Source organism: Callorhinchus milii, unplaced genomic scaffold (genome assembly GCF_018977255.1).
Source record: "Callorhinchus milii isolate IMCB2004 unplaced genomic scaffold, IMCB_Cmil_1.0 Scaffold8, whole genome shotgun sequence".
Taxonomy (NCBI): Eukaryota; Metazoa; Chordata; class Chondrichthyes; order Chimaeriformes; family Callorhinchidae; genus Callorhinchus; species Callorhinchus milii.
This window is the reverse complement of record NW_024704749.1, coordinates 1648442-1673298: the sequence shown is the minus strand read 5'-3', so window position 1 is coordinate 1673298 and position 24857 is coordinate 1648442. Positions and strand designations below refer to the sequence as shown.

The 24857-nt window shown below is 44.7% G+C and overlaps 1 protein-coding gene across 1 annotated transcript in view; it reads left to right on the top strand.

Moving 5' to 3' along the window:
- Nucleotides 1–1028: 1028 nt before the first annotated feature.
- The window catches only part of slc5a1 (solute carrier family 5 member 1), a 31342-nt gene continuing 7513 nt past the window's right edge, over nucleotides 1029–24857 (top strand). Inside the window, 10 exon segments of the mRNA NM_001292785.1 lie at nucleotides 1029–1226; nucleotides 9329–9400; nucleotides 10558–10662; nucleotides 13695–13754; nucleotides 14088–14192; nucleotides 16048–16153; nucleotides 20585–20665; nucleotides 21391–21611; nucleotides 22433–22568; nucleotides 23631–23738. Coding sequence (NP_001279714.1) covers nucleotides 1086–1226; nucleotides 9329–9400; nucleotides 10558–10662; nucleotides 13695–13754; nucleotides 14088–14192; nucleotides 16048–16153; nucleotides 20585–20665; nucleotides 21391–21611; nucleotides 22433–22568; nucleotides 23631–23738 — 1135 coding nt within the window. The 5' untranslated portion in view covers nucleotides 1029–1085.

Below are 24857 nucleotides of genomic sequence, written 5' to 3'. Positions count from 1 at the left end.
TCAGGGCTATGGGGAGAGAGCAGGGTAGTGGGGTTGATCAGGGCTATGGGGGAGAGCGGGGGAGTGGGGTTGATCAAAGCTATGGGGAGAGAGCGGGGGAGTGGGGTTGATCAGGTCTATGGGGGAGAGCGGGGGAGTGGGGTTGATCAGGGCTATGGGGAGAGAGCGGGGGAGTGGGGTTGATCAAAGCTATGGGGGAGAGCGGGGGAGTGGGGTTGATCAGGGCTATGGGGGAGAGCGGGGGAGTGGGGTTGATTTGGAAGCTCTTTCAAAGAGTTGGCACAGACACGATGGGCTGAATGGTCTCCTCCTGTGCTGTGTAATTCTATGATTTTATGATATAGTCTCACTGAGTCTCCAAAGCAGTGTTGGGACAGGTGTGCTGTGTTACTCCTGAGGTGAAAGGCTCTATCCCAAATATAAGAATTATTATTTAACAATTTTCCTGGTGTAACTAATAATTAGGTTAAACTTGAGTGGCTTATTCCCACCGTGATGTGTCACCGAGATGTTTCACTGTGGTAGACATGTTATCAAATGCAATGAATGCTACCGTTCAGGTTTAACATAGAACTGAAATTTTATTTACGGTAAAACAAATATTTTTTTCTCTGTGTCCAGTTCTCTAACAGCGAGGTTAGCGAGTCGCAGAAGCTGTTTCCGAGAATCAGTGAAATGTTACTCTCTCATTAAACATCAAATAAAACCCTCCTCCAGCACTTGCTAACCGAAAAAAATTCATTCATTAACCACTGAGACGGATTATGCACAACCATTAACACGAGTGTGTTTATGGACAAGGATATTAGGTTGATTGAATACATAAAGTTGGAGCTGGAGTGGGGGGGGGAAGGGGTGGGGGGGAAATGATCTTGCTTTATTGCAGAAGAGGAAGGCGGTGCTGTTCTGAGTTGTTTTATCCGCTGCTCGTAATGTAGCTCCCTCCAGTTTATTATTAACAAAGGGAGGGAATACCACACCTTGGGCTGCTGTCATATAAAGGCAGAGGTGTAGGAATTCCTCAGCTCACTTTTGCTCCGGTGCAATTTGGGACCTGGTTTGGAAGTGTGTCGAGCAGAGCCGGGATGACGACCCCCAGCCCGTCAGTGACCCTCAGCCCCGGGACCACCGAGGGGCCCTACAATCCGGGTGTGGCTGTCAACAACCCCGCAGACATCTCAGTCATTGTCATCTACTTCCTGGTGGTGTTGGCTGTGGGAGTTTGGGTGAGTGTTCAGGGCTCAGCGAGAAAACCCGACCGACTGACCGTCCAGTCTTTCGTTCCACGTTACATGGTCACCGAGTAAAGGCGCTGATAGTCAACAAAACCTTTGTTCCTAAGGCGATAGAGGACACAACATCTCAAATCATTGTCTAATCAATTTATTATTAAAAAGCTGATTAGATATGCAACAAGTTTATTATTGCCTTTTGAACCCAATAAAAATTCACAACAGAAAAAATCGAGCATATTTTTAATAACGTTTTGATAGTTACATTAAACTTTGCACTGTTCAAGTTCAACTTCTGTTTCCTGGTGATAAAACATTTTATTTTTTTATATAATGGTGCATTTTGTATTTAATATTGCCGTGTGGTGTGCTCTCACTCAGCTCGGTGAGATTGTTGGCATTTCTGATCTGGTGATTTCAGGGCTGTGGTGGGCACTTGTGTTTGCTTCGTTTGTGTTAGTTTCTCACGAAGGAGAATAAAATCATAGTCACCAGGTTTGACAGCCTTAAAGGTTTTTAGGTACTGTTTCGCCCACAAAATATGAATGAATTGCTTTTGCTTAGCAAGTACGGTATTTTACCTGGAGTGCTGTATTTGACAGGTAGCGGCTGACAGGGAGATTATAATAATAATAGTAATAATAATCCTTGCATTTGATATAGCGTCATATCACACCTCTCAAAGCGTTTCAGAGAATAGTGAATTAACTGTACAGTTTGTGGACAAAACGCAGTATTTAATGAGAGAGTATTTAACGATAGGCAAGTTTCCTTAGTCCGCGCGCCTCTGTTTACCAAGCAGTAAAATAAGATCCCAGTTGTTAGTCGATTGCCAGATCCCTTTTCCAGGGCTAACAATCCCTTCAAAAAAGGAAATAATAATAATAATAATTTGGTCGCTCATTCCATTACTGTTTGTAGGACATAGCTGTGCGCAATTGACTGCCGCGTTTTGCCCACAAAATATACAGTCAATTTGCTTTGAGACGGCTCAGTGCTAAGGAGCAATACCAAATGCAAATATGATTATTATTATTATTAGTAGTATAATTATTCACTTTCCCTTTGTCTCAGGCTCAGCGATAAACTCCGCCAATGAGATTGATGTAACGCGCTTTATAAATGCAAGTTGTTGTTGGTGGTGGTGGTTCAGTATGGTGTCTGAGGCTTGCATTTAGCACAGGAGCAGGTCGGAGAGTCCTATAAGAGGGGCATAAGTGTGAGAGGCCAGTTGCAGAGCTAAAGGAGAGTTTAAGAAGAACTGCTTAAGAACATAAGAATTTGCTGGCGAATGAAGACCAAGAGCCTTCTAATTCATCTTCCACCATCCTGGCAGTCGCTTGACATGTCGTGTCCCAAACTATATACTGTTTCCCCAGATATTACTTTCTTGCAGAAATCTGTCAAATTTGTTCTTGAAACTAACATTTTCTGCTTCCACTGTCTCCCTGGGAGCCTGTTCCATAGGTTTACTGCTCGCTCATTGAAATAGTGTTTCTGCAGATTTGTTCTGAATTTACCCCCTTCAATCGGAGACCGTGTCCTCTGGTTCTACTGTTCATTACAAAGCTTCACAAGAGTGTGTGGATCTCACTGCCAGAAGCCGTGATTGACTGTTTGTGGGACACTGCTGTGCGCAATTGGCTGCCGCGTTCGCCCACAAATATACAGTCAATTCACTTTACAGTGTGTTCTGTGAAGCGCTTTGGGACGTCCTCCTGACGTGAAAAGCGCTATATCAAATGCAAGGATTATTATTATTATTATTATTATTATTATTATTATTATTATTATTAAAAGACATCAATATATTCGTCAGAGCAAACCTGACGTATACAGGACACAAAAGGGAAAGGAGGAGACAGGAGAGGGGGTTAGGAGGGGTGAAATCCTGTGTGGATTCATGGACTAGTTGGATTGAAGGGCCTGTTTCAATGAAGGAACATTCTCTGTAATTCTAATTTTCACTCCAACTGGCCTGAATGAGAGTAACGTGAGCTGGTCTCACTGCCCCTTGTGGCTCCTGGCACCTCATTGAAGGGCTCATTCCTCATGTGTTAGTCTGAAGGGTTAATGGCAGCATCGCAGAGACCAATCCTGTCTCACTCATGCTTTACATTGGTATTCAAACAGGGGGCACTGGATAGTAAGCAGCAACAACAACAACAACAAATTACATTTGTATAGTGCCTTTCACATCGGGAGGAAGTCCAAAGGTGCTGGACAGACAGAGTTACGGACCCGAGCTGGGGATTGAGGTCGGGGAGGTTGGAGGCAATGGGGGGAAGCAGGGAGATCGAAAGCACAGTCGAAGAGGAGGCGAGGGAGGGGGCAAGAAGGAGGGACTGCGGGATGGAGTTCCAGAAGGTGGGGGCAGAGTGGCGGAAGGCACGCCTGCCAATAGTGGGGCGAGCGAGGCGGGGGATGTGAAGCAGGCTGGAGCCCGCTGAGCGGAGGGAGCAAGCAAGATGGTAGGGGGTTAGGAGGTCGCAGAGGTAGGGGAGCAAGACCACGGAGGGCTTTGAAGGTGAGGACCAAGATCTTGAACTGTATCCTCTGTGTGATGGGAAGCCAGTGGAGTTGGGTGAGGATGGGGGTGATAGGGTCGTGGAACCTGGTGCGGGAGAGGACACAGGCTGCAAAGTTCTGGATGATCTGCAACCTGTGGAGGGAGGTGTTGGGGAGGTCGACAAGCAGTGAGTTTGCATAGTCGAGCCTCGATGTAATGAAGGTGTGTATGAGGGTCTCGGGGGCCTGCGGAGTGAGACAGAGTCAGAGCCGGGCGACATTGCGGAGGTGGGGGAAGGCAGAGCGGGTCATGGCGCAGATGTGGGGTAGAAAGGATAGTTGAGGGTCAAAAAAGGGTTGAGGCAGAGAGTAGATTTGGGAGTCATCCGCATACATATGGAAGTTGACCCCATGTCTGCGGATGATGTCACCAAGAGGGAGCATATAGATATTGAAGAGGAGGGGATCAAGGACAGAGCCCTGAGGAACATCACACAAGACGGTGTGGGGACTAGAGATGAAGTGCAGGTGGCATGAGAGGTACGATCTGAACCAATCAAGGACAGCTCCGTGGAGGTTGAGGTGAGCGGAGAGGTGGTGGATGAGGATTGAGTGGTTGACGGTGTCGAAGGCAACAGAGCGGTCAAGGAGGACGAGGAGGCAGAGGGAGCCCTGGTCGCAGATGGACAGAATGTCATTTGTCACTTTGACCAGGGAGGTTTCTCAGCTGTGACCCGATTGGAGAGGTTAAATCAAAATCTGATTAGAACCTAATGGATCTTAATATTCCCACAATTGGTCCGGAGTGAATTAACTGCTCTCATTCAATTTAACGCGGTTGTAAAGTTGAGCCTGGAATGTCAACAATTTTGTAAATGTCTGAACGAACTGCAGAATTAATTAAAGATCAGTGGGGCAGGGGGTGGGGGAATGGGGAAGGTATGTTCACTTATTAGTCCTGAGCTTGGTGTTAAGTTCCAGGTTCTCAATATTATAATAATGTATTCTTTATCATATCTGCTCTCTTTCCAAATTATTCTGCTATTTCCCTTTCCTCTGTGATTTCCATTCTTCTCACATCTCTTGCGTCATTCTTGCAGTAACCTCTCTGTAATAATTAATTGGTTTATTTCTATGTTGCATGTCCTGTTGCAACTCACAGCAAATCCCGGATGTAATTCTAGGGTTGCTATTAACTTTACAGCACTCGGTGTTGAAGAACGACCAATATTCAACCCTGGGAGACCCACTAGAGCACAGCCAACTCTCAATCAAGATCCACAGACAAACTCTTGTCCAGGGGTACTGGCTATTCAAGAGATTTCCTGAGTGCCTCCGCACACAATTCCCGGAGTCCCCTGGGAAAATGGCTCCCGGTTTGTAAAAATATACATAGGCAGTGGGCAAATAGGGCTAGAGGGAGCTCAGCCCCCTCCGCCACCCTACTAAATCCCCCCAAAATCTACCTGCAGAGTGAGAAGGAGTCTGAAAGCTGGCATCTGACATAAACTTATCTTTCGCACAGTTCGTCAGCCTTATAATCTTACCTTTCCCGTTGTCTCCACTTCATCTCCACAAACCGTTTCTCCTCCAGTCCCCGCACCGTCTCGTGCAGCGTTTCTCAGGGCTCTGTCCTTGGTCCCCTCCTCTTCAATATCTATATGTTCCCTTTTGGTGACATCATCCAGAGACATGGGGTCAACTTCCACATGTATTCGGATGACACCCCACAATATCTCTCTGCCTCCAGCCTTGACTCCAGGACCACTGCTGTCCTGAGGGATTGTCTGTCAGATATCAAGCTCTGGATGAGAGCTACTTTCTTCAGTTGAATGTTAACAAGACTGAGGCTCTCCACATCTCAGGTGCTGATAACGTCACTATCTATGGATGCACACGCCACCTCACCGAGCCAATCTGGAACCTTAGCATCTGGTTTGACCTTCAAATCTTATATTCGTGCCATGACCCGTTCTGCCTTCGTAACATCGCCCAGCTCTGCCGCTGCCTCTACCTCTCCCCTCAGACTGCCGAGACCCTCACCCATGTATTCATCATATCCAGGCTAGATTACGCTGACTCTTTGCTTGTGGAGCCCTCTAGCTCAGTGGTTAGAGCACTTGCCTTGCAAGCAAGAGAACTGGGTTCAATTCCAGTCAGGACGAAAGGTTGGGCAAGTTTCCTTACTGCACTCACCTCTGTTTACCTAGCAGTAAGTAGGAACCCAGTTGTTAGTTGATTGGCGGATCGCTTCAAAGATAAAATTAATTTTAAAAAATGATAATTTGGTCACTCAATCCATGACTGTTTGTGGGACGCTGCTGTGCGCAATTGGCTGCCATGTTTCGACTGCAAAATATACAGTCAATTCACTTTACAGTGCATTCTGTGAAGCGCTTTGAGAAGTCTAGAAGACGTGATAAGGCGCTATATCAAATGCAAGGATTATTATTATTATTATATTATTATTGTCGGCCTTCCCAACTCTTCCCACCACAAGCTGCAGATTATTCAGAACTCTGCAGCTCATGTCTTCTCCTGTACCAGGCTCCATGAACCCATCATCCCCATTCTTCGCCCAGTTCCATTGGCTCCCCATCCCTCAGAGGATAGAGTTCAAAATCCTCGTCCTGGCCTTCAAAGCCTTTCTCCTCCCTACCTCTGTGGATGAGATGTTAAACCGAGGTCCTGTTTGCCTGTTCAGGAAGAGGTTGAAGATCCCACATTCCCTCTTAGTGGGTGAACAATCCAATACTTGGTGAATTCTACTTCACAATGATAGGAAGAGCCAACGTCAAAGGATCAAAAAGTGACATTGCTATGAACGCCTTTCAGTTATCCCTGGGGTAGCTTTTCTGACACATCCTGCTTCAAACCCCAAAACCCAGAAAAGATTCCCCCTTGATCCACCCTAATCCTACTTGGTCATTCACTTCATGGCTGCTTGTGGGACAAAATGTCTGCTGCGTTTGCCCATGAAATGGCAATCATCCTAATGTGAAAGTTTTAATTAAATGTAAGGATCATATCAAATGTAAAGATTATTTTTATTAGCAGTGATTACTTGCAGTGATCATTGCATATTTGTCTGGCAGCCAATCTACCTTTCCCCTGCCACTCTTGAGCCCAGGTGCACTGATTCTCCATCCACCTGCCTTTCAGATATTATGGCCTGGATGAGCCACAGTTTCTTGAAACTCAATATGGAATAGACAGAAGCCATGCTTCTTTGCTCCTGCCAATGTCTCCTCACTTCGGACTTTGACCTCCTCAACTTCCCCGGCTTCTCTCTCAAACTTACCAAACTAGTGTGCAACTTTGGTTTGAGCCTCATTTCTCCTTCTTCCTTCACAATCGGTCCCTGACAAAGGGAACCCTTCCACCACATTGCCAACTGAAACCCTGAAACCTTTGTTACCTCCTGCAAGGACATTTCAAAAGCACTCTTCGCTTCTCTCTCTAGCTCCACCATCCATAAGCTCCAATTTATCCAAAATTCTACTGCCCACTTCCTCATCCACGACAACCTCTGCACACCCATCACCCCAGTCCTGGCCAGGTTCCACTGTCATCCTATCTCCCAGTGGATTGATTTCAGCGTCCTCACCCTTGCATATAAATCTCTTAAGACGCCTTAGCTCATTGAAGGTCCACCATTGTGGAAAGTCCCCAGAGGTTCTTTTCCTGTTACTATCTTGTGAGCTCTCCAGGAGGTGAAGTCCGGCTCAAACTCTGTTGAAATGTTCCCACCGTCAATACCCACTGCTACTCCCACATGAGTCATGTCCACATGGAAGAGGTAACAGGGAACTATGTATCAGTGGAAAATAAAAGGAGACAAATGGGAGGGTAGAAAATTGGCAAGGAAAATAAAAGAAAATATTTAAGTGTAATAGTCACCCTCTCCTCCCTTTTTTAAGGTTGGTTTCAAGACCTATTTCCTTGACCATGCTTTTAGTAATCTTTCCCCTCCCACCTTCCTCAGATCCCACCCCCAGTTCGGGTGCCAGGCTACGATTGTTAAGAAATTTTGGACATTGTCCCGACATAAAAATTGTATTAATGTAAATTTGTAGAGTATTGTATTGTATCCTTGTTCTCTGTTAATCACTAAATAACACTAACCCTTACATTAGATATAGCACCTTTCACATCAGGAGGACCTCTCAAAGTGCTTCACGGGATATACTTTAACATGTAGTGATTGCGTTTTTTTGTAGGCAAACAGAAACTAATATCATAAGAGTAGAATGGAGAGACGTCATTTGTTTGAGATTTTGAGAGAGCAAGATTGAATTTGACTGTGATTGTACCTCTGAGGGAAATATCCTGTCAGCATTCCCCAACTAAGACCTGGTTGTGGAGGAGTCTGCACTTACAGGACAGGAGGAGAGGGGATGCTGTGTTCATGTAAATTGATTAATAGCAATTGTAGTTTAACAAGACCTGGTGACGATAGTAAACAAGAAGCTATTTCTTTGGTCAGCCAAGTGTCTGACACTGTGCTTAACAGTCTCCAAACCAAACTAAGAATTCCATGCATCCCACCTACACATGGAAATCCCAGAAATATTTATTGGAATGGAAATACATACTCTCTCCTTGGAGGGACACATCCTGCTTAGCTAATTCTGGACACTGTTAGGCGCAGGTTGGCAAGAGCCAAGGTTTGGGGACCTCAGAGTGTGCATTGGTGTACGGCTGGAGCCTGACCAGCTAAAACTGCAAGATTCCTGCTGCTTGTCCAGCTTGGACCACCCTCCCCATTCGGGCTTTGGTTTGCAGGGTTAACAGGAGCTGGGTGGGAAGAGTAACTGCCTGCAGTGACTAGTCTGGCCTTTGAAGTCTTGCCGATGAGCCAAGCTGGCTGGGCTATCACCAGTAGCCTGGAGTACTGTGGACTCCCCTGGCTCAGGAACTGGATTACCAAGACTGTCGAGAGGGCTGGCTCGATTATGAACATTCCAGTTCAGTTCCAAGGAGCCACAACTTATCTCAACCCTTTTCCACCAAGGAGGTTTGTATCAGACCAGTGACCACACTATTTCTTTGTTTACCTTGTATCAAGTCACTGGAATGGAAACTGTAACATCCAAACATCTTCTCACTTTTTGCCACCTCATTATTCCTAAATAAGAGTAAGGATCAGAAAGGCTCTCTCTCGCAATCTTACTCCTCAGATTAATGTCAGGATTACGGTGATCATTGTATACAATGGCCTTGGAAAATATTCTTGTAGGAAAGTGTGGTGAAAGATGGTACAGCGATTTGAGATTAGGATGGATGGTTTCTTGGAGGAGCAAACATTGACATGAAAAAAATGGGTTAAACGGCCTCTTCACCGTGTCTTAGGTCACATTATGCTACATTACTGTGCTCCCAGACACCATCCGGGGTGAGGGACTCTATATAAATCAAAGTTGTTGTTGTTCTATGGTATGTCTGACACAATAGGAGGTTATGCAGCTCATTTGTTCATTATCTTCACATCTCACCCTCCCAATTTCGAGATAAATTGACAAGGAATATTTGCGAGTAATAATGTTAGCTATTATCTCAGTGACAATCACACTGTTGTGTTTCTGCAGGCAATGGTGAGCACCAACCGTGGCACTGTGGGTGGCTTCTTCCTGGCTGGTCGGAGCATGGTGTGGTGGCCGGTAAGAAACCTTATAGTCCCTGTGTGTTTCTAGAGGTACTGTCTGTTGTCCAAGGGCAAACCACCTTTGGGGAGGGTTATATTATACAGAGTGACCAAAAACTCATGAAATCTACCCTATCATCTAAAAAAAACATTTCTTTAAGACTTATTAAACATTGTAATGGTATCACGACTTTTCAGTCACCCTATAGATCTAAATTGATATTTTTTTTAGAAAAATGATATGAGCATTGATTAACACTTACATGTTCTTATAGGAAGATATGGTTGGAAGAGGGTACAGGGAATTGGGATTAGGATGGATGGCTTCTTGGAGGAGCAAACACTGACATGAAAAAAATGTTAATAGACAAATGTTACGAGCAAGTCTATACATGCCCCAGTTCTGACGAAGGGTCGTGGATCTGAAACGTTGACTAACTTTCCTCTCTCCATAGATGCTGCCTGACCTTCTGAGTGTTCCCAGCAACTTCTGTTTTTGTTTCAGATTTCCAGCATTAGCAGTATTTTGTGTTCTGTCTATACATGATATACTCAGAGGGTTTGAATACACTGAATCTTCACCTAGGATTGATTCCTCAATACAAAACGAACCCATGTTATATCTGATCTATCAGTGCTTGATGGAGGCATTGTAGTGGGAGCTTTACTCTGCATCTAATCCATGCTGGTATCTGACCTAACTGGTGTTTAACGGGCAGTTAAAGAGAGGGAGTTTCACTTTGCATCTAAACTGTGTTTTATCAGATTCAGCTGTGCTCGATGTTAAATGGAAAATACTTTTCTTAACGAAAAAGACAAAATAATTGATCAATCTTTCAACAGAGTAACTCTATTTAATTATGTGAAGACAGAGTTTATTCACAATTTGGATTTCTGTAAAGAAGAAAATGATTGATTTTTAAACAAAAAATACTGTATTGCTTTGTGTTTGCATTGAAAATACATGGAATAAGAACATAAGAGTTTGCTGGTGAAAGAAGGTCCATCTAGTTCGCCTTTCACCATCCTGGCAGGTGCTTGACATGTCATGTCCCAAGCTATACATGTATCCCCAAAATATATACTGCATTAGTTGTTAACAAAAAGTTCCCAGTACACAGTGTGTGTTTTATTGTAGCTGAGGCTGTAATATAATTGTTATTATTTTATTAGATTGGAGCCTCGCTGTTTGCCAGTAACATTGGCAGTGGTCACTTTGTGGGCTTGGCTGGCAATGGAGCTGCTGGTGGAATAGCGACTGGAGGATTCGAATGGAACGTATGTGCAAATTATTTTCACCCGAGTGAATTCCTGATATATGCTGATTATTGTGACAGAGATTACCAACTTGAGCACTGAGTCAGGAGAGCAATAAATTGCAGATTAAGCAATCAGTTTGTGCCGTTAAACAATGAACACTGAGTACAGCATTGTACTCATTTAAATATAGAAAGCACTCCCAAATCATTCACTGAAACAATGATAAAGCTTCTGACGCAATGCTGCTTCTATAAATGTGACCGTATTTCAGAGTACAAGACACAAGAACACTAGATAATTTGAGAATATTGTGTTCCTGGGTATTCTACACAGCTGCAGTGAACAGAAAGTGATTTGGATTTATTGTAGTACCTTTAGTATAAGAAAAAGTTAACAGAATAGATGGTTCATATGCAGAGGCCTGTGATTAGGGCTCCTGACTACAGACCACGGGAAAGCAAGGTTATGAAAACATACTGATTAAGGAAGAACAGGGAGTAAGGACAAGGAGCCACCACAATACGGGGATTCTGGGCTTTATAAATAGAGGCATAGAATACAACAGTCAGGAAGTTATGATAAACCTTTATAAAGGTTAGGCCTCAGCTAGAGACTTCCCGGGTTTGTTCGAATAACCTGTCCGCACCTACACATCTGTTTGTTCAGTTAGCAAGGATCCTGCTGACTACACCAAATTGTTGGGTTCCTTTTACCGTAATTGGATCCTTGCCATTAACCAATGGTCTGAGCACAGAGTTGTACAATCAAGACAGTTTATTCAACAATGCAACAACAGTACAGGTAACAGAAATATACTACCAGACAAGCAGTCTTGCCTGATGACCAGCCCTCAGCTCAGCGACCTGTAATTCTTATTCCGTGGAGCTCAACTTTCCTTTGTATGTCTGTTGTATTTATACCCAGCTGGTACCCGTGATCTGCTCGTGATGGTACTTTTCCACTAGCCTATGTGCTGTCGTGTATGTCCCTCTTGCTTGCTGAGACTAGTTTTCCTCCTTATCCAGCTCCTTGTCCGTACTCCCTGTTCTTCCTCAATCGGTATGTTTTCATAACCTTGCTTTCCCGTGGTCTGCAGTCAGGAGCCCTACTCACAGGCCGCTGCATATGAGCCATCTATTCTGTTAACTTTTTCTTATACTAACAGTGTATTGTCAGCTGCTCACTTACTGTACCTTAGCGTCAAACGTACACTATACTTTGTTTCCAATCCAATTACTTTCCAATCCATGGAATTCAATACAATATCCACATTCAGTGCTGGTTGGCTCAACAACCTGCATTCATCAGGCACCGATCCTGTAGATAAAGCTGTTAAAAAAGCATACGGGATTCTGGGCTTTATAAATAGAGGCATAGAATACAACAGTCAGGAAGTTATGATAAACCTTTATAAAGGTTAGGCCTCAGCTAGAGACTATGTTCAGTTCTGGGCCCCACACTTTAGGAAGGATGTCAAGGCATTGGAGAGGGTGCAGAGGAGATTGACCAGAATGGTACCAGGAATGAGGGACCTCAGTTATCAGGAGAGGCAGAGAAGTGAGGATTATTCTCCTTGGAGCAGAGAAGGTTAAGAGGAGACTTAATAGAAGTTTCAAAATGATGAGGGATTCGATAGGGTGAACAGGAGAAACTATTCCCAATGGCGGGTGGGTCGGTAACCCCAGGACACCGATTTAAAATAGTTGTTAAAGAAACAGAGGGGAGGGGAGGAGAAATGTTTCCACACAGCGAGTTGTTGGGATCTGGAATACATTGCCTGAAAGGCCGGTGGGAGCCGATTCGATAACAACTTTTAAGAGAAAAGTAGATAATTATTTGGGGAGGACAAGTTTGCAGGGCTATGGGGAGAGAGCGGGGGAGTGGGATTGATCAGGGCTATGGGGAGAGAGCGGGGGAGTGGGGTTGATCAGGGCTATGGGGAGGGAGCGGAGCAGTGGAGTTGATCAGGGCAATGGGGAGAAAGCGGGGGAGTGGGGTTAATCAGGGCTATGGGGAGAAAGCGGGGGAGTGTGATTGATTTGGAAGCTCTTTTCAAAGAGCGGGCAGAGACATGATCGGCCAAATGGCCTCCTTCTATTCAGTATAATTCTATGATCCTATGATATAAGTTAAGGCTCATTTAGGACTTGATGTCTAACAGGCATTCTGTCAGGACAGTAGTGATCTTGGAATCAATGGTGTAGGCAGAGAGGTAGAGTTGGGTGTCATATGAATACATATGAAAGTGAACCCTATTTGCCTGCATTGATGTCCCCAAGAGGGAGCATGTAGACAAGCCAAAGTCCTGAGGAAGACCATAGGCAGCTATTTGGGGAGCTGGAGGTGAAGCCATTCGGGGAGGCAAAGTGAAGATGTTGGGAGCTGGTAGGAGTGTAACCCGGAAAGTATAGTCACGGGGATGGACAAAGCAGTGGTGGAGAAAGGTGGAGTGGTCAACTGTGGACAGAAGGGGGTGGCTCCTATCTTTGATCATCTGTAGCAGCCTTGCTCAACAGCCTTGTGTTGGTGTCAGGCCTACAGTCACGGACTGGGGAACAACTCAACTTCGAAAGAGTGTGTCATCATCACACATGGACCTCCATTCCTCCCACCCACACTCCCCCCACCCCACCCATCCCACCCCACCCCAGACTTGCAGATCATGTCACCGAGGGGAAGCATGTATATGAAAAAAAGGAGAAAAAATGGACTTAAGGTTTTCCCAAACAGACACTGAAATCCTAGGATCCCCATCGGGCCGGGTTTGAAAGGCTGAATTTGGTCGCTCAATCCACGACTGTTTGTGGGACGCTGCTGTGTGCAATTGGCTGCCACGTTTCGCCCACAAAATATACACTCAATTCACTTTGCAGTCTATTCCGTGAAGGGCTTTGAGACGTCTCGACGATGTGATAAAGCACTTGATCAAATGGTCGGATTATTATTATTATTATAATTATAAATTGTAATTCCTCCTCCTGTGATCTTCTGCTGGAGGAGCACAGTCGTGTGAATACCTGACCTAACCTTTCACTGTGATTGATCCACAGGCCCTGGTGATCGTCATCATCTTAGGGTGGATTTTTGTACCCATCTACATCAAAGCCGGGGTAAATATCTTCTCGTTTTAGTTCAACGTTATTTAATGTTAAATGTGAAGCGCTTTGATACATCTCAACAATGTAGTAAGATGCTATATCAAATGCAAGGATTATTAATATTATTATTATTACTATTATTATTAGTGCAAAGGACAAGGGGAAAGAGTGTGGAGGAGGAACTGATTGGGTGGCTCTTTCAAAGAGTTGGCGCATGCACGATGGGCCAAATGGCCTCCTTCTATGCTGTGGGATTTTATGATTCTATCCTGTTGTGTAATCTATTTAGCGATACCCTCGGGTTTATCGATGCTGAACTCCTTCTGTTTCTCTCTCCTTCTGAAGGTGGTGACCATGCCGGAGTATCTCAAGAAACGATTTGGTGGCGATCGTATCAGAATGTACCTATCTGTCCTCTCGCTGTTCATGTACATATTCACCAAGATATCGGTAAGGCTGGTGGAAACAGATTCAAAAACAACTTTCAAAAGGGAATTGGATAGGTTCTTGAAAAGGACAAAATTGCAAGGATACCCCCTTAGTTTCAAGTCTCCGATAGTGATAGATTATTTCCCACTGGTCAGTGACTCAGTAATGAAAAGGTGCAAATGTAAGATGATTACGACAATAATTGAAGGGGAGGTTAAAAAGAATAACCACAAATTGCATTTATATAGCAGCTTTCACGCGGAGTAGCGTCTCCCTGTGTTTAATAGTGGCGGAGCGACGGGGTGTGGGTTGGGGAGTAACACTGTCCAAGAGGTAGGGAGGTGCCCCAAGTGTGAAGAGATTTGCATACGGGTGTGTGGATCTTGAAGTTGCTGTATTATAATAATAATAATCCTTGCCTTTGATATAGCGCTTTTCACGTCTTCGAGACATCCCAAAGCGCTTCACAGAATATACTGTAAAGTGAATTGACTGTATATTTGTGGGCGAACGCGGCAGCCAATTGCGCACAGCAATGTCCCACAAACAGTCGTGGATTGAAAATGACCAATTTATTATTGTTTTTGGTTTTGGAGGGATTATTATTAGGTGTGTGGAGTAAGGAAACTTGCCCAAGGTTTCGCCCTCTGCCGGGAATTGAACTCAGGTCTCTCACTTGCAAAGCGAGTGCTCTAACCACTGAGCTACAGGACTCCACATTCTATTCCATTCTACATTCTACTGCCACTGGAGTCTGGCAAAGGCTGGTGTGACAAGGGTACAGAGTTTAGAGCGTATTTAGATTGTATATACGTAGAAAGTGGTGTGACAGTGGAATTTATTGCTAGAAACCTTTGATTGCAGATAGCATATAGTGTCCCAAATGATGCCTTTGATAATTTCACTAAGTCTGTAATCTCAAAGGACTATAGACTTCGCTCTGTGTGACCCTGGGCTGCTTTTTGCCACCTTTATTCTCTGAAGCAAAAAATTATTTTAATAATACACCAGCATTTCAAAGGCAAAGGAATGGCATATTAATAATAATATAATAATAATAATCCTTGCATTTGATATAGCGCTTTTCAAAGGGGTGAGATGAGTGATATAATCATCACATTGAACTTGTTATGAAACGAGTGTCAACGTGGTTTAGTCAGTGGTACTCCCAACTCTGAGTCCAAAGTTTGTAGGTTCAAGCTTCAATTTGTAGGGGCTTTGAACTCACATCAAGGCTGCTGCTCACTGACACTCGACTAATGTGGTATTGAATTGTTGGAGGTGCCGGCTATCAGATCAGAGGTTAAACCAAGGTCCCGTCTGCCTGTTCAGGTGGATGTTAAAGATCCATTTACACTATTCAAAAAGGAAAGGGAGTTTCTCCCTATGTCCTGGTCACCATTCCCCAGATAATTGGTCATTCGATTCATGGCTGTTTGTGGCACAGGGCACAGCAAAATCCCACAGACAGCTGTGATAAAGCACAGCTCTCAAATGCAAGGATCATTAAGGCAATGGCAGAGCAGTCTCGATGGGCCAAATTACCTATTCATTTACGCTCGCAGAAACATAAAAAAATTAAGTCGCGATATAATCATCACGTTGTGAGTTTTTGCGATCACATTTGCGAGTTGTTACAGTCTGGAATGCACTGGCTGAAAGGCTGGTGGAGACAGATTCAATAACAACTTTCAAAAGGAAATTGGACAGGTACTTGAAGAGGAAAAACCTGTAAGGATATGGGGAAAGAGCAGGGGAGTGGGACTAATTCGTAGCTCTTCCGCGACGGGCCAAATGGCCTCCTTCTGTGCTGTAATATTCTATGATTGTATGATAAGAATTGTTTACTAAGTGTGATGTTTTACATTCCCTGCAGGCTGACATGTTTTCAGGTGCCATATTTATCCGGGAAGCTCTGGGGTTGAACATATACGTTGCAGTAGTGATTCTCTTGGCCATCACTGCCCTCTACACTGTCACGGGTGAGTCTTCCTCCGAGATCTAATCAAAGTTTATCCTAAGTGAATGAAATCAAGAAGAGCTGGTTACATAAACAGAAGTTGCTGGGAACACAGGTCAGGCAGTACCTATGGAAAGAGGAAAGGGAGTTAATGTTTCAGGTTGATGAGTCAGCAAAAAGCAATAGTGAGTAACAAAAGTCGAATCTCTAAAGTTCAAAGAACAATCATAGCTTGTGAGTATAAAAGTTACTACAGGATTACAATATCGATTTGGATAAAGAAGGCCCTTTGGACCATTTAATTCTATCCATCCAGACACCATCTTACCATCCCTCTATCACAGAATCAATCTGTTTTTAAATACATCCACTGGACTGGCCTAAACCTGTTCCACCGCCTTGGGACATCCTCCTGATGTGAAAGGCGCTATATAAATATAATGTGTTGTGGTTCTTGTTCCAGTCGGTCATCACCCTCTGGGTAAAGAAAAACATCCTGGAATATCTGTTCTGAAACTGCCCTTTGCAATTCTAACTAACGTCCTCTTGTTCTACTGTCTTGGTGCATCTTTTCACATCGGAGGACGATCCAAAACACTTAACAGTTCTGTCTTGGCACCTGAGCTGGGTTGGGAGTGTGTCAGAGTCAGTATTCACTGGAGGGGCTCAAGACGAGTGAATTAATAACAATAATAATAATAAACATACTTTTTGTTAAACACCTCGCAAGGCACCCTGCTCCTGTCATCCTTCAAACAAACAAATAAACATATTTAGAGATAGTTGTAATGTTGCTCCCCTTGTGTTGCGCTGGAGGTTAGTGTAACCAGGCTGCAGAGGTCATTCAATTAGCTGAAACCAGACACATGTACAAAGCTGTGAAAGTTGCTTATACAAATCTTATCTATATGTTTCATTATTCTAAACCCCTGCCAACAGGTCTCTCCTCACTCTTTTCTTTATCTTTGTCTTAATCTCTCAGTCTCTTAAGGCCTGAAGTCACCCTCAATATTTATTCTTTCCAATGCTTATGTGTTTGTTGTGCGTTATGGCCAGAACACCACACACCCACCATTGAACATTGTATTATTCTAACTAGTTTGGACTTGTACTCTAGTGTTCTCCAGATAATTACTTGAACTCATTACAATCCCTTCACTCTCTGGTGCCGCCCTACCTCTCTGACCTCCTCACTCCCCAATCCACCACTCGGTGCATCCGCTCGACTGGCACCGGCTCCTGCTCGTCCCTCACACCCTCCGCCTCACCATTGGAGGTCAGGCTTTCAGCCACTACCCCCCCAAAACTCTGGAATACTCTTCCCTCAATCCCTCCGTGTTGCCCCCTCTCTCCCCTCTTTCAATCTCGCCTGAAAACCTTCCTCTCCGACCGTGCTTACGGCCACCTCCTCCCTTCCCCCCGGCTCGGAGTCAGGCTCTGCCACAGTTAAGCGCTCTGAGATGCTGCACTGTGTGGAGGGCGCTATATAAGTGCAAGTTGTTGTTGTTGTACAGTCACTGCAGGCTGTATATTATCACAAGCGTATGGGTTTTCACAGCTGATTTGCAAAGGGGCTCGTTAGGTTTGATAATGGAGAAGGTTAAAACATCACAATTATCCCTCAATGTGTTTGTTTGTTCAAAAGACAACAGTATCAGGGTGGCTGGTGAAGTGTTTACCTTGCCTGGCTCCTGCTTAGGATATCCTCTTCCTGCCCCTTCAGTTTCCGTATTGCGATAGTTTGTCCATTCGAGCGTGCACTCTGGTTTGAGTGTTGTTCCTCAATCTATTTGAAACAACCGGGTAATGTAATGCAAACGTGTCATCAAAGATGTTTCAGATTATCAGTCTGCTTCACCCCACTTTGAAGCGAACATGAAACAGCACTGTGGCCAGTGCTACAGGTGTTGATCCATTTTTTGATAAGGATTTCATACTGTCGAATGGATCGTTGCAACTGGACTGGAAACAGCAATCATGACAATAACTGCAAGTGATGGATCTCAAAACCATTCACAAGCCACTCACTCCCTGTGAGTGAAAATCCATGTTAAGCCTCAGTTGCATCAATCAATAATGGTTTCCCACTGCGTCGATCAGAGTTTCCTGCTTGTGTGCAATAAATTTTATCAATCATTAACCTGACTGTATCTCCAGTGTCGTCATGTTGTTATCAGGATCTTTGTACTTACTTGATTGCACGTACCCATCTACTTTGACTGAAAAAAATTATTGTGAATAGGTGGACGTTACAGATCCCATGACACTATTTGAAAAGAGAGTGGAGTTTCTCTCAATGTCCAACAGCAACAACAACAACTTGTATTTATATCTTGCCCTTCATGCAGAGAAAGGCCTCGGAGCGTCCAGGGCAATGACCCTCCCAAATAAAATTGGTCATTCTCTTTCTCTGGCCCCAATCCTAGGGCTGGTGTTCTGTCCACTTGCCTGTCAGGCATCAAAACCTGGCTGAGCGTTAACTTACTGCAGCTGACAAGCCACACTAGTCAGCTCCCATTTCATCTGTAGCTCTGACCTGCTTAACTGAGGCTTATCCCTCAGACTCACTGAATCTGTGCGCAATCTAAATTTCGGGCATGGATTCTCAGTTGTCCTTCCTTCTACACATCCAGTCCCTGATCAGGACCGCTTTCCCCCACCTCCGCCACGTCGCCTGACTCCAGCTGTAACTCACACCCAACGCAGCTGAAATTCTCCTGCCTCGAGTTTTCCAATGCCCTCCTCGCCAGCCTCCCCAGCTCCACAATCCATTAAAGCAAACTGATTCAAAACTCCGCCACCCACGTCCTCACCCGAACCAAACACCACATATCCATCGCTGCAGTCACCCCGTCACCTCACAGGCTCCGCTGGCTTACTAATGGATCAATTTCAAGATGCTCACACTCATGTACAAATCACTTCATGCCCTGGCACCTCTTTTCCCTGCCTCCTTCACACAGGTCCTTCAGTCCTCTGTCCTTCTGCAGGTCCTTCAGTCCATCCATTCCACCACCTGTGGTCATGCTTTCAACCACTTCTCCCAGACCCTCTGTCACTCCCTGCCTCAATAGGAGCTTGAAGCCGTACAAGGGAGAGAGGGGATGTGACAGTAGGTATGATCCCCCCTTGCCTGTCGCACCTAAAGCCCTCCCTCTATGACCATACCTACCGTACCTCCCCTCTTTCCCTGGCACAGCGTCAAGCTCCGCCACTGTCAAGCACCCCCTCCCCCCCAAGATGCTACCCTGCGTGAAAAGTGCTGTATAAACACTAGTTGCTGTTATTCACTTGGTGGCTGTGGGACATTGCTGTGCACAAACTGGCTGTGGCATTCGTCCATAAAACACACAGTCACTGCACTTTACAGTATATACCTTGTGAAGCGCTTTGGGACATCCCTCTAACATAACGTAAAAGCACTCTAAAAAATGTAAGTATTATTATACTTTCAATGTGGGCAGATCACAATATGAATAAGCTATTGATGATGTTACGGTTTAACATTTCTTAAATTGTGAAAGACGGACAGAGAGAATCATATTTCCTTAAACAAACCCACAGGTGGGTTGTGACGGCAAAGATTCAATTGTTCTAGATTCTGGCATGTCAGACATGTCAAAGTGCACTTGATGACTCATTCCAAAGTTGGTTGGAACGATGCCTGACAGTTCCAGAGCATACATAATCAGAGATGACACAGACTAGGGTTTGTTAATTAAAAGCCCTGGGATAATATAAAGTTGATCATGACCTTTACTGTATCACATCTCCTCGTGATATGATGTTGGAAAGATTTTAGTCCCAGTTCTGTTTCAATAAAACAGAATGGCTCAATGGCTCAGTTAGAAAACATACTGCACAAAGTACAACTGAGCCACACAGTTTAGGAAACGATTGATCCCATCATCATTTGCCGATCTTAACGAGGGAAATTGTTCTGAGCACCAAGCGCTTGTAGTAAAATACACGGAATCAGGAGTTCACCACGCGGGGAATGGTGGAGTCACACTCTACCCTCTGTAATGTTCGCTGTTTGGGATTGTGGACCTCAACAAAATGGTATTTAGCGAAACCAACGTACAATACCAAATAACAATTGCACAGCTCCTTTCACGTCAGGAGGATGTCCCAAGACGCTGGACAATCAGGGATTTGGACCTGAGCAGTGGGTTGTAATCAGGGAGGGGTGGAGGGCAGGGACGGTAGGGGTAGGGGAGTGGCTGAAGGTGCAGTCGAAGAGGAAGGTCTTGAGATGGGCCATGAAGGAGGGAAGGGAGGGAGCAAGGCAAAGGGAATGTGGGATGGAGTTGTAAAGGGCAGGGGCAGAGAGACGGGGGACACAGCCTGCTGAGTGGAGGGAGCAGAGAGGTTGACATGTAGAGGATAACACAGGAACATTTCCCACTATTGTCCCATCATTAATAGAACTTTTATTGTGCGTTGCTTGCAGGTGGCTTGGCAGCTGTGATCTACACTGACACTCTGCAGACCATCATCATGGTGGTGGGTTCCTTCATTCTGATGGGCTTTTGTAAGTGTATCCGTGTTGTGTACTTTGGTGCTTTGCAGGGGTGAAAGGTGAAAGGTAAAGATAGGCCCCTTCTTTTCTACACATGGAAGCAGCTGCCATTATTACCTGGTTATTTGGGGCCGGTTGTCTGACACATGTGGAAACCCATCACCATTGCTTAAGAGCATCCAAACCAAGCTGAGATTTCCACTCTCTCCCTGAAGGGATACATTCTGCTTAGCTAATTCTGGAAAGCATTAGGAGCAGGTTAACAAGAGCCATGGCCAACAGTGTGCGTTGGGGTAACTGCTGGAGTCTAACCAGCTAAAACCACATAGCTTGCCATTGATAGCACGGCCTGGAAAGCTTCTAAGCTGCCTGTCCAGCTAGGACCACCCTACCCATTAGGGCTTTGGCTTACAGGGTTAACAGGAGCTGAGTGAGATGACTCTCTGCCCCCAGTGACTAGTCTGCCCTTCCAGGTCCTACCGATGAGCCAGGCTGGGCTGAGCTGTCATCAGCAGTGCCCTGGTACAATGCGGACCTGCCTGGCTCAGGAACCAACTAGAAACCGTCACAGAGGGCTGGCTCGATTCTGACATTCCATTGCCAAGCATGTCTCCTTGGGGCCAGTTTAACTGCAAGGAGACCCCACTTACCTGCCCCCCAAAGGAATGTATTTCACAGTACTGTAGCATAACGGTATTGTAAAGAGACAGATAACATTTGCATATCTTACGTTACAGCATTCAATGAGATTGGTGGATATAATGCATTGGAGGAAAAGTACATGAATGCCATCACAACCAAGACCACTGATCCATTATTCAACATCAGTGAGAAGTGTTATACACCCAGAGCAGATTCATTCCATTTGTTTCGAGATCCTATTAACGGCGACTTGCCCTGGCCGGCTCTCATCTTTGGACTAAGTGTACTGGCTATATGGTATTGGTGTACTGACCAGGTAATATTACTATTATTACATCCAGATGGTCATCCAAACATATCAACCGCAGAGGTATCTGCCCCCACCCTCTGGAACTCCATCCCACAGTCCCTCTGCCTCGCTCGCTCCCTTGCCTCCTTCAAGGCATATCTCAAGAATGTTTTTTTCCAAATATCTATACGTTTTACAGTATAAGAACATAAGAAAAAAAAACAAGATTCATCTAGTTCGCCTTCCACCTTCATGCACAAATGTTCCCGAATTAACTATGTGCTGGATCCCATAATGTTATTTCCCAAAAGAAAACTATCCAACCTGTGTTTGAAGGAATCAACATTTCCCGCTTCAACCATCTCCCCAGGGAGTCTGTTCCACAGGTTCACTATTCAACTGTATTTTATTGTGAGACTGTTCAGATTGGGGGGGGATAAAATGTTTAGCGTACTGGAGATCCCATTTGGCCAGATCAGTCCATGCCACCAACCCATCACTTGGTACTTAAATCCATTGCGGATGGCCCCTACCAACCCATCCCCACCACCTAAGGGTCTCACATTCTAAATTTCCAATGGGATTTTTTGGGAGTGTGACAGAGGTACAATAACAGACTAAGTGAATTTTTTTGTATCTACTAAAACAGCATCATCCAAACTACAGCCTGCTGTCCGGTTCCAGCTTTTTCTTGATTGAATATTTCTCGATTTATGGCATAATTCAAGACATATTCAGTCAAGAAAATGTATTTTGTTGGCCGACCAAAAAAGGATTAGCCGCCACGGCTACAAATATGTGACCTTTGGTTTCAGGAGCAGTTTAACCCTTTTAACTTCATGTCACAGGTAATAGTTCAACGTTGTCTCTCAGCTAAAAATATGAGCCACGTGAAGGCTGGTTGCATTCTATGTGGTTACCTCAAACTGCTTCCCATGTACCTCATGGTTTTCCCAGGAATGGTCAGCCGAGTTCTGTACACGGGTAAGTTTCATATAGGATACCGTCTTTTCAGACGTTACCCTCTTATACAAAGAGTCTCTGCTAATGCTGCTTCTTCTGTACTTACAGACAAGATGCACAAGGCTTGTGATATGCCCCTCTCAAGGCTTGCCTCCAGCCTGCACCTCTCTTCATCATAACCTTGCTTTGTGTTTATTTTTCTTGTATCCTAGTTAAACCTCGTCAGCGTTTTTTAAAAAAAAATCTAAATTAATGTTGAAACCTGAGTTAGATACTACCTTGCAATTGACAGACAACTAAAATATTAATTATATAAATAAAAACAGAAGTCGCTGGGAACACTCAGCAGTTCAGGCAGCATCTATGGAGAGAGGCAAGCGAGTTAACGTTTCAGGTCGATGACCTTTCGTCAGAACTATTATATATTAATATATATAGAATGTATATTAATATATATAACAAAAATATTAATTATTAATTTAGAGTTCAGACTCTCCTGGTATAAAAGTGATCACTGCCTGGTTTGATGCAGAGTCACCCAGGTCAAGATCACAGCTGAGACTTGGTTCAGTGTTGAGAAAGCTGTCTTCATTCTCATCAGTTGTGAGAGCACAATGATGAAGTCAGCTTCCGCCTCACTGTCAGAGAAAAAAAAATCCTGCTTCCAGTTTCTCACAATAGGTGGGGACTGAAATTCCAGTCAGGATTCTGTGTACATTGGCGATGGAGTTTCAGCCCTCAAATGCGAACACGAACAGACTGAGCCGTGTCCCTGCCACATCTGAAATTGCTCCCAAATACTCACGCATTGTCTCACCACCCGCAAAATATTGCAACTCGGACAAATAATTGTCAGGGCTGCTACCAGCTATAGAATGATACTCTAGCACTAGTCAGTGTGTTCAGAGAATGAAGTGAAAATGGAACTGACCAGCTTCCATCCTATATGTAACAATAATCCTTGCGCCTTATCACGTCTTCGAGCTGTCTCAAAGCGCTTCACAGAATATACTGTAAAGGGGATTGACTGTATATTAATTTAGGTGACACTGATTCACTTTTCTTTGATTCTCTTTCTTCTAGATGTTATAGGTTGTGTCGTACCTTCTGTATGCAAACAATACTGTGACACAGAAGTTGGATGCAGCAACATTGCCTATCCCCGATTGGTGGTGAAGCTAATGCCACAAGGTGAGAGTGCCAGTCATTAGTTATATCATAGAATCATAGAATATTACAGCTTAGAAGGAGGCCATTCGGCCATCGTGCCTGTGCGGCTCTTTGTAAGAGCCACCCAATCAGCCCCACTCCCCCGCTCTTTCCCCAAACCCCTGCAATTTTTTCCTTTTCAAGTGCCTCTCCAATTCCCTTTTGAAAGTTGTAATTGAATCTGTTTCCACCCTTTCAGACCGTAACAACTCTCTGTGTAAAAACATTTCTTGAATCTACGTGCCCTGGTTACTGACCCACCTGCCAGTGGCAACAATTTCTCTCTATTCACTCTATCATAGCCCTTATATGAAAAACGTGAAGCTGTAAAGCAAGTTTCAATAACTCTACCAGTTGTCTTCCTCAAGAACCGTGCAGTCGATTTTATAAATTAATTCAAGAAGCAACTAAATGTGTTGATGGTATGATTGAGAATGGAGTTTGGGAAGAAAGATAAGCGAAGCTGAGGCATCGGAAAGAGATTAACTCATTGAACCTACTGAGCTTTCCACATTCTTTTTCTTGCAATAGGCAGCACAGAAACAGTCCTGGTCAAAGTGACACATGAAATTCTGTGCATCAGTGACCAGGGCTCCCTCTGCCTCCTCATCCTCCTTGATCTCTCTGCTGCCTGTGACACCATCGACCACATCCATCGCCTTTCCTCTCACCTCAACCTTCACCCCCTGTCCTTGACTGGTTCAGATCCTGCCTCTCACACCACCTCCACTTCATCTCCACAAATTCCTTCTCCTCCAGTCCCCAGACCATCTTTTGTGGCGTTCCTCAGGACTCTGTCCTTAATCCCCTCCTCTTCAACATGTATATGCTCCCTCTTGGTGACATCATCCACGGACATGGGGTCAACTTCCACATGTATGCGGATGACACCCAACTCTACCTTTCTACCTCCACCCTTGACTCCAGGACCCACTGCTGTGCTCACAGAATGTCTGTCAGACATGAAGTCCTGGATGAGAGCTAACTTTCTGCACGTCACCAAGACCGAGGCTCTCCTGATTGGCTCCCGTCAGCGCCTCCTCATCTCAGGCACTGACAGCATCGCCATCCCTGGGGCTCACTCCCCCTCACTGAGCCAGT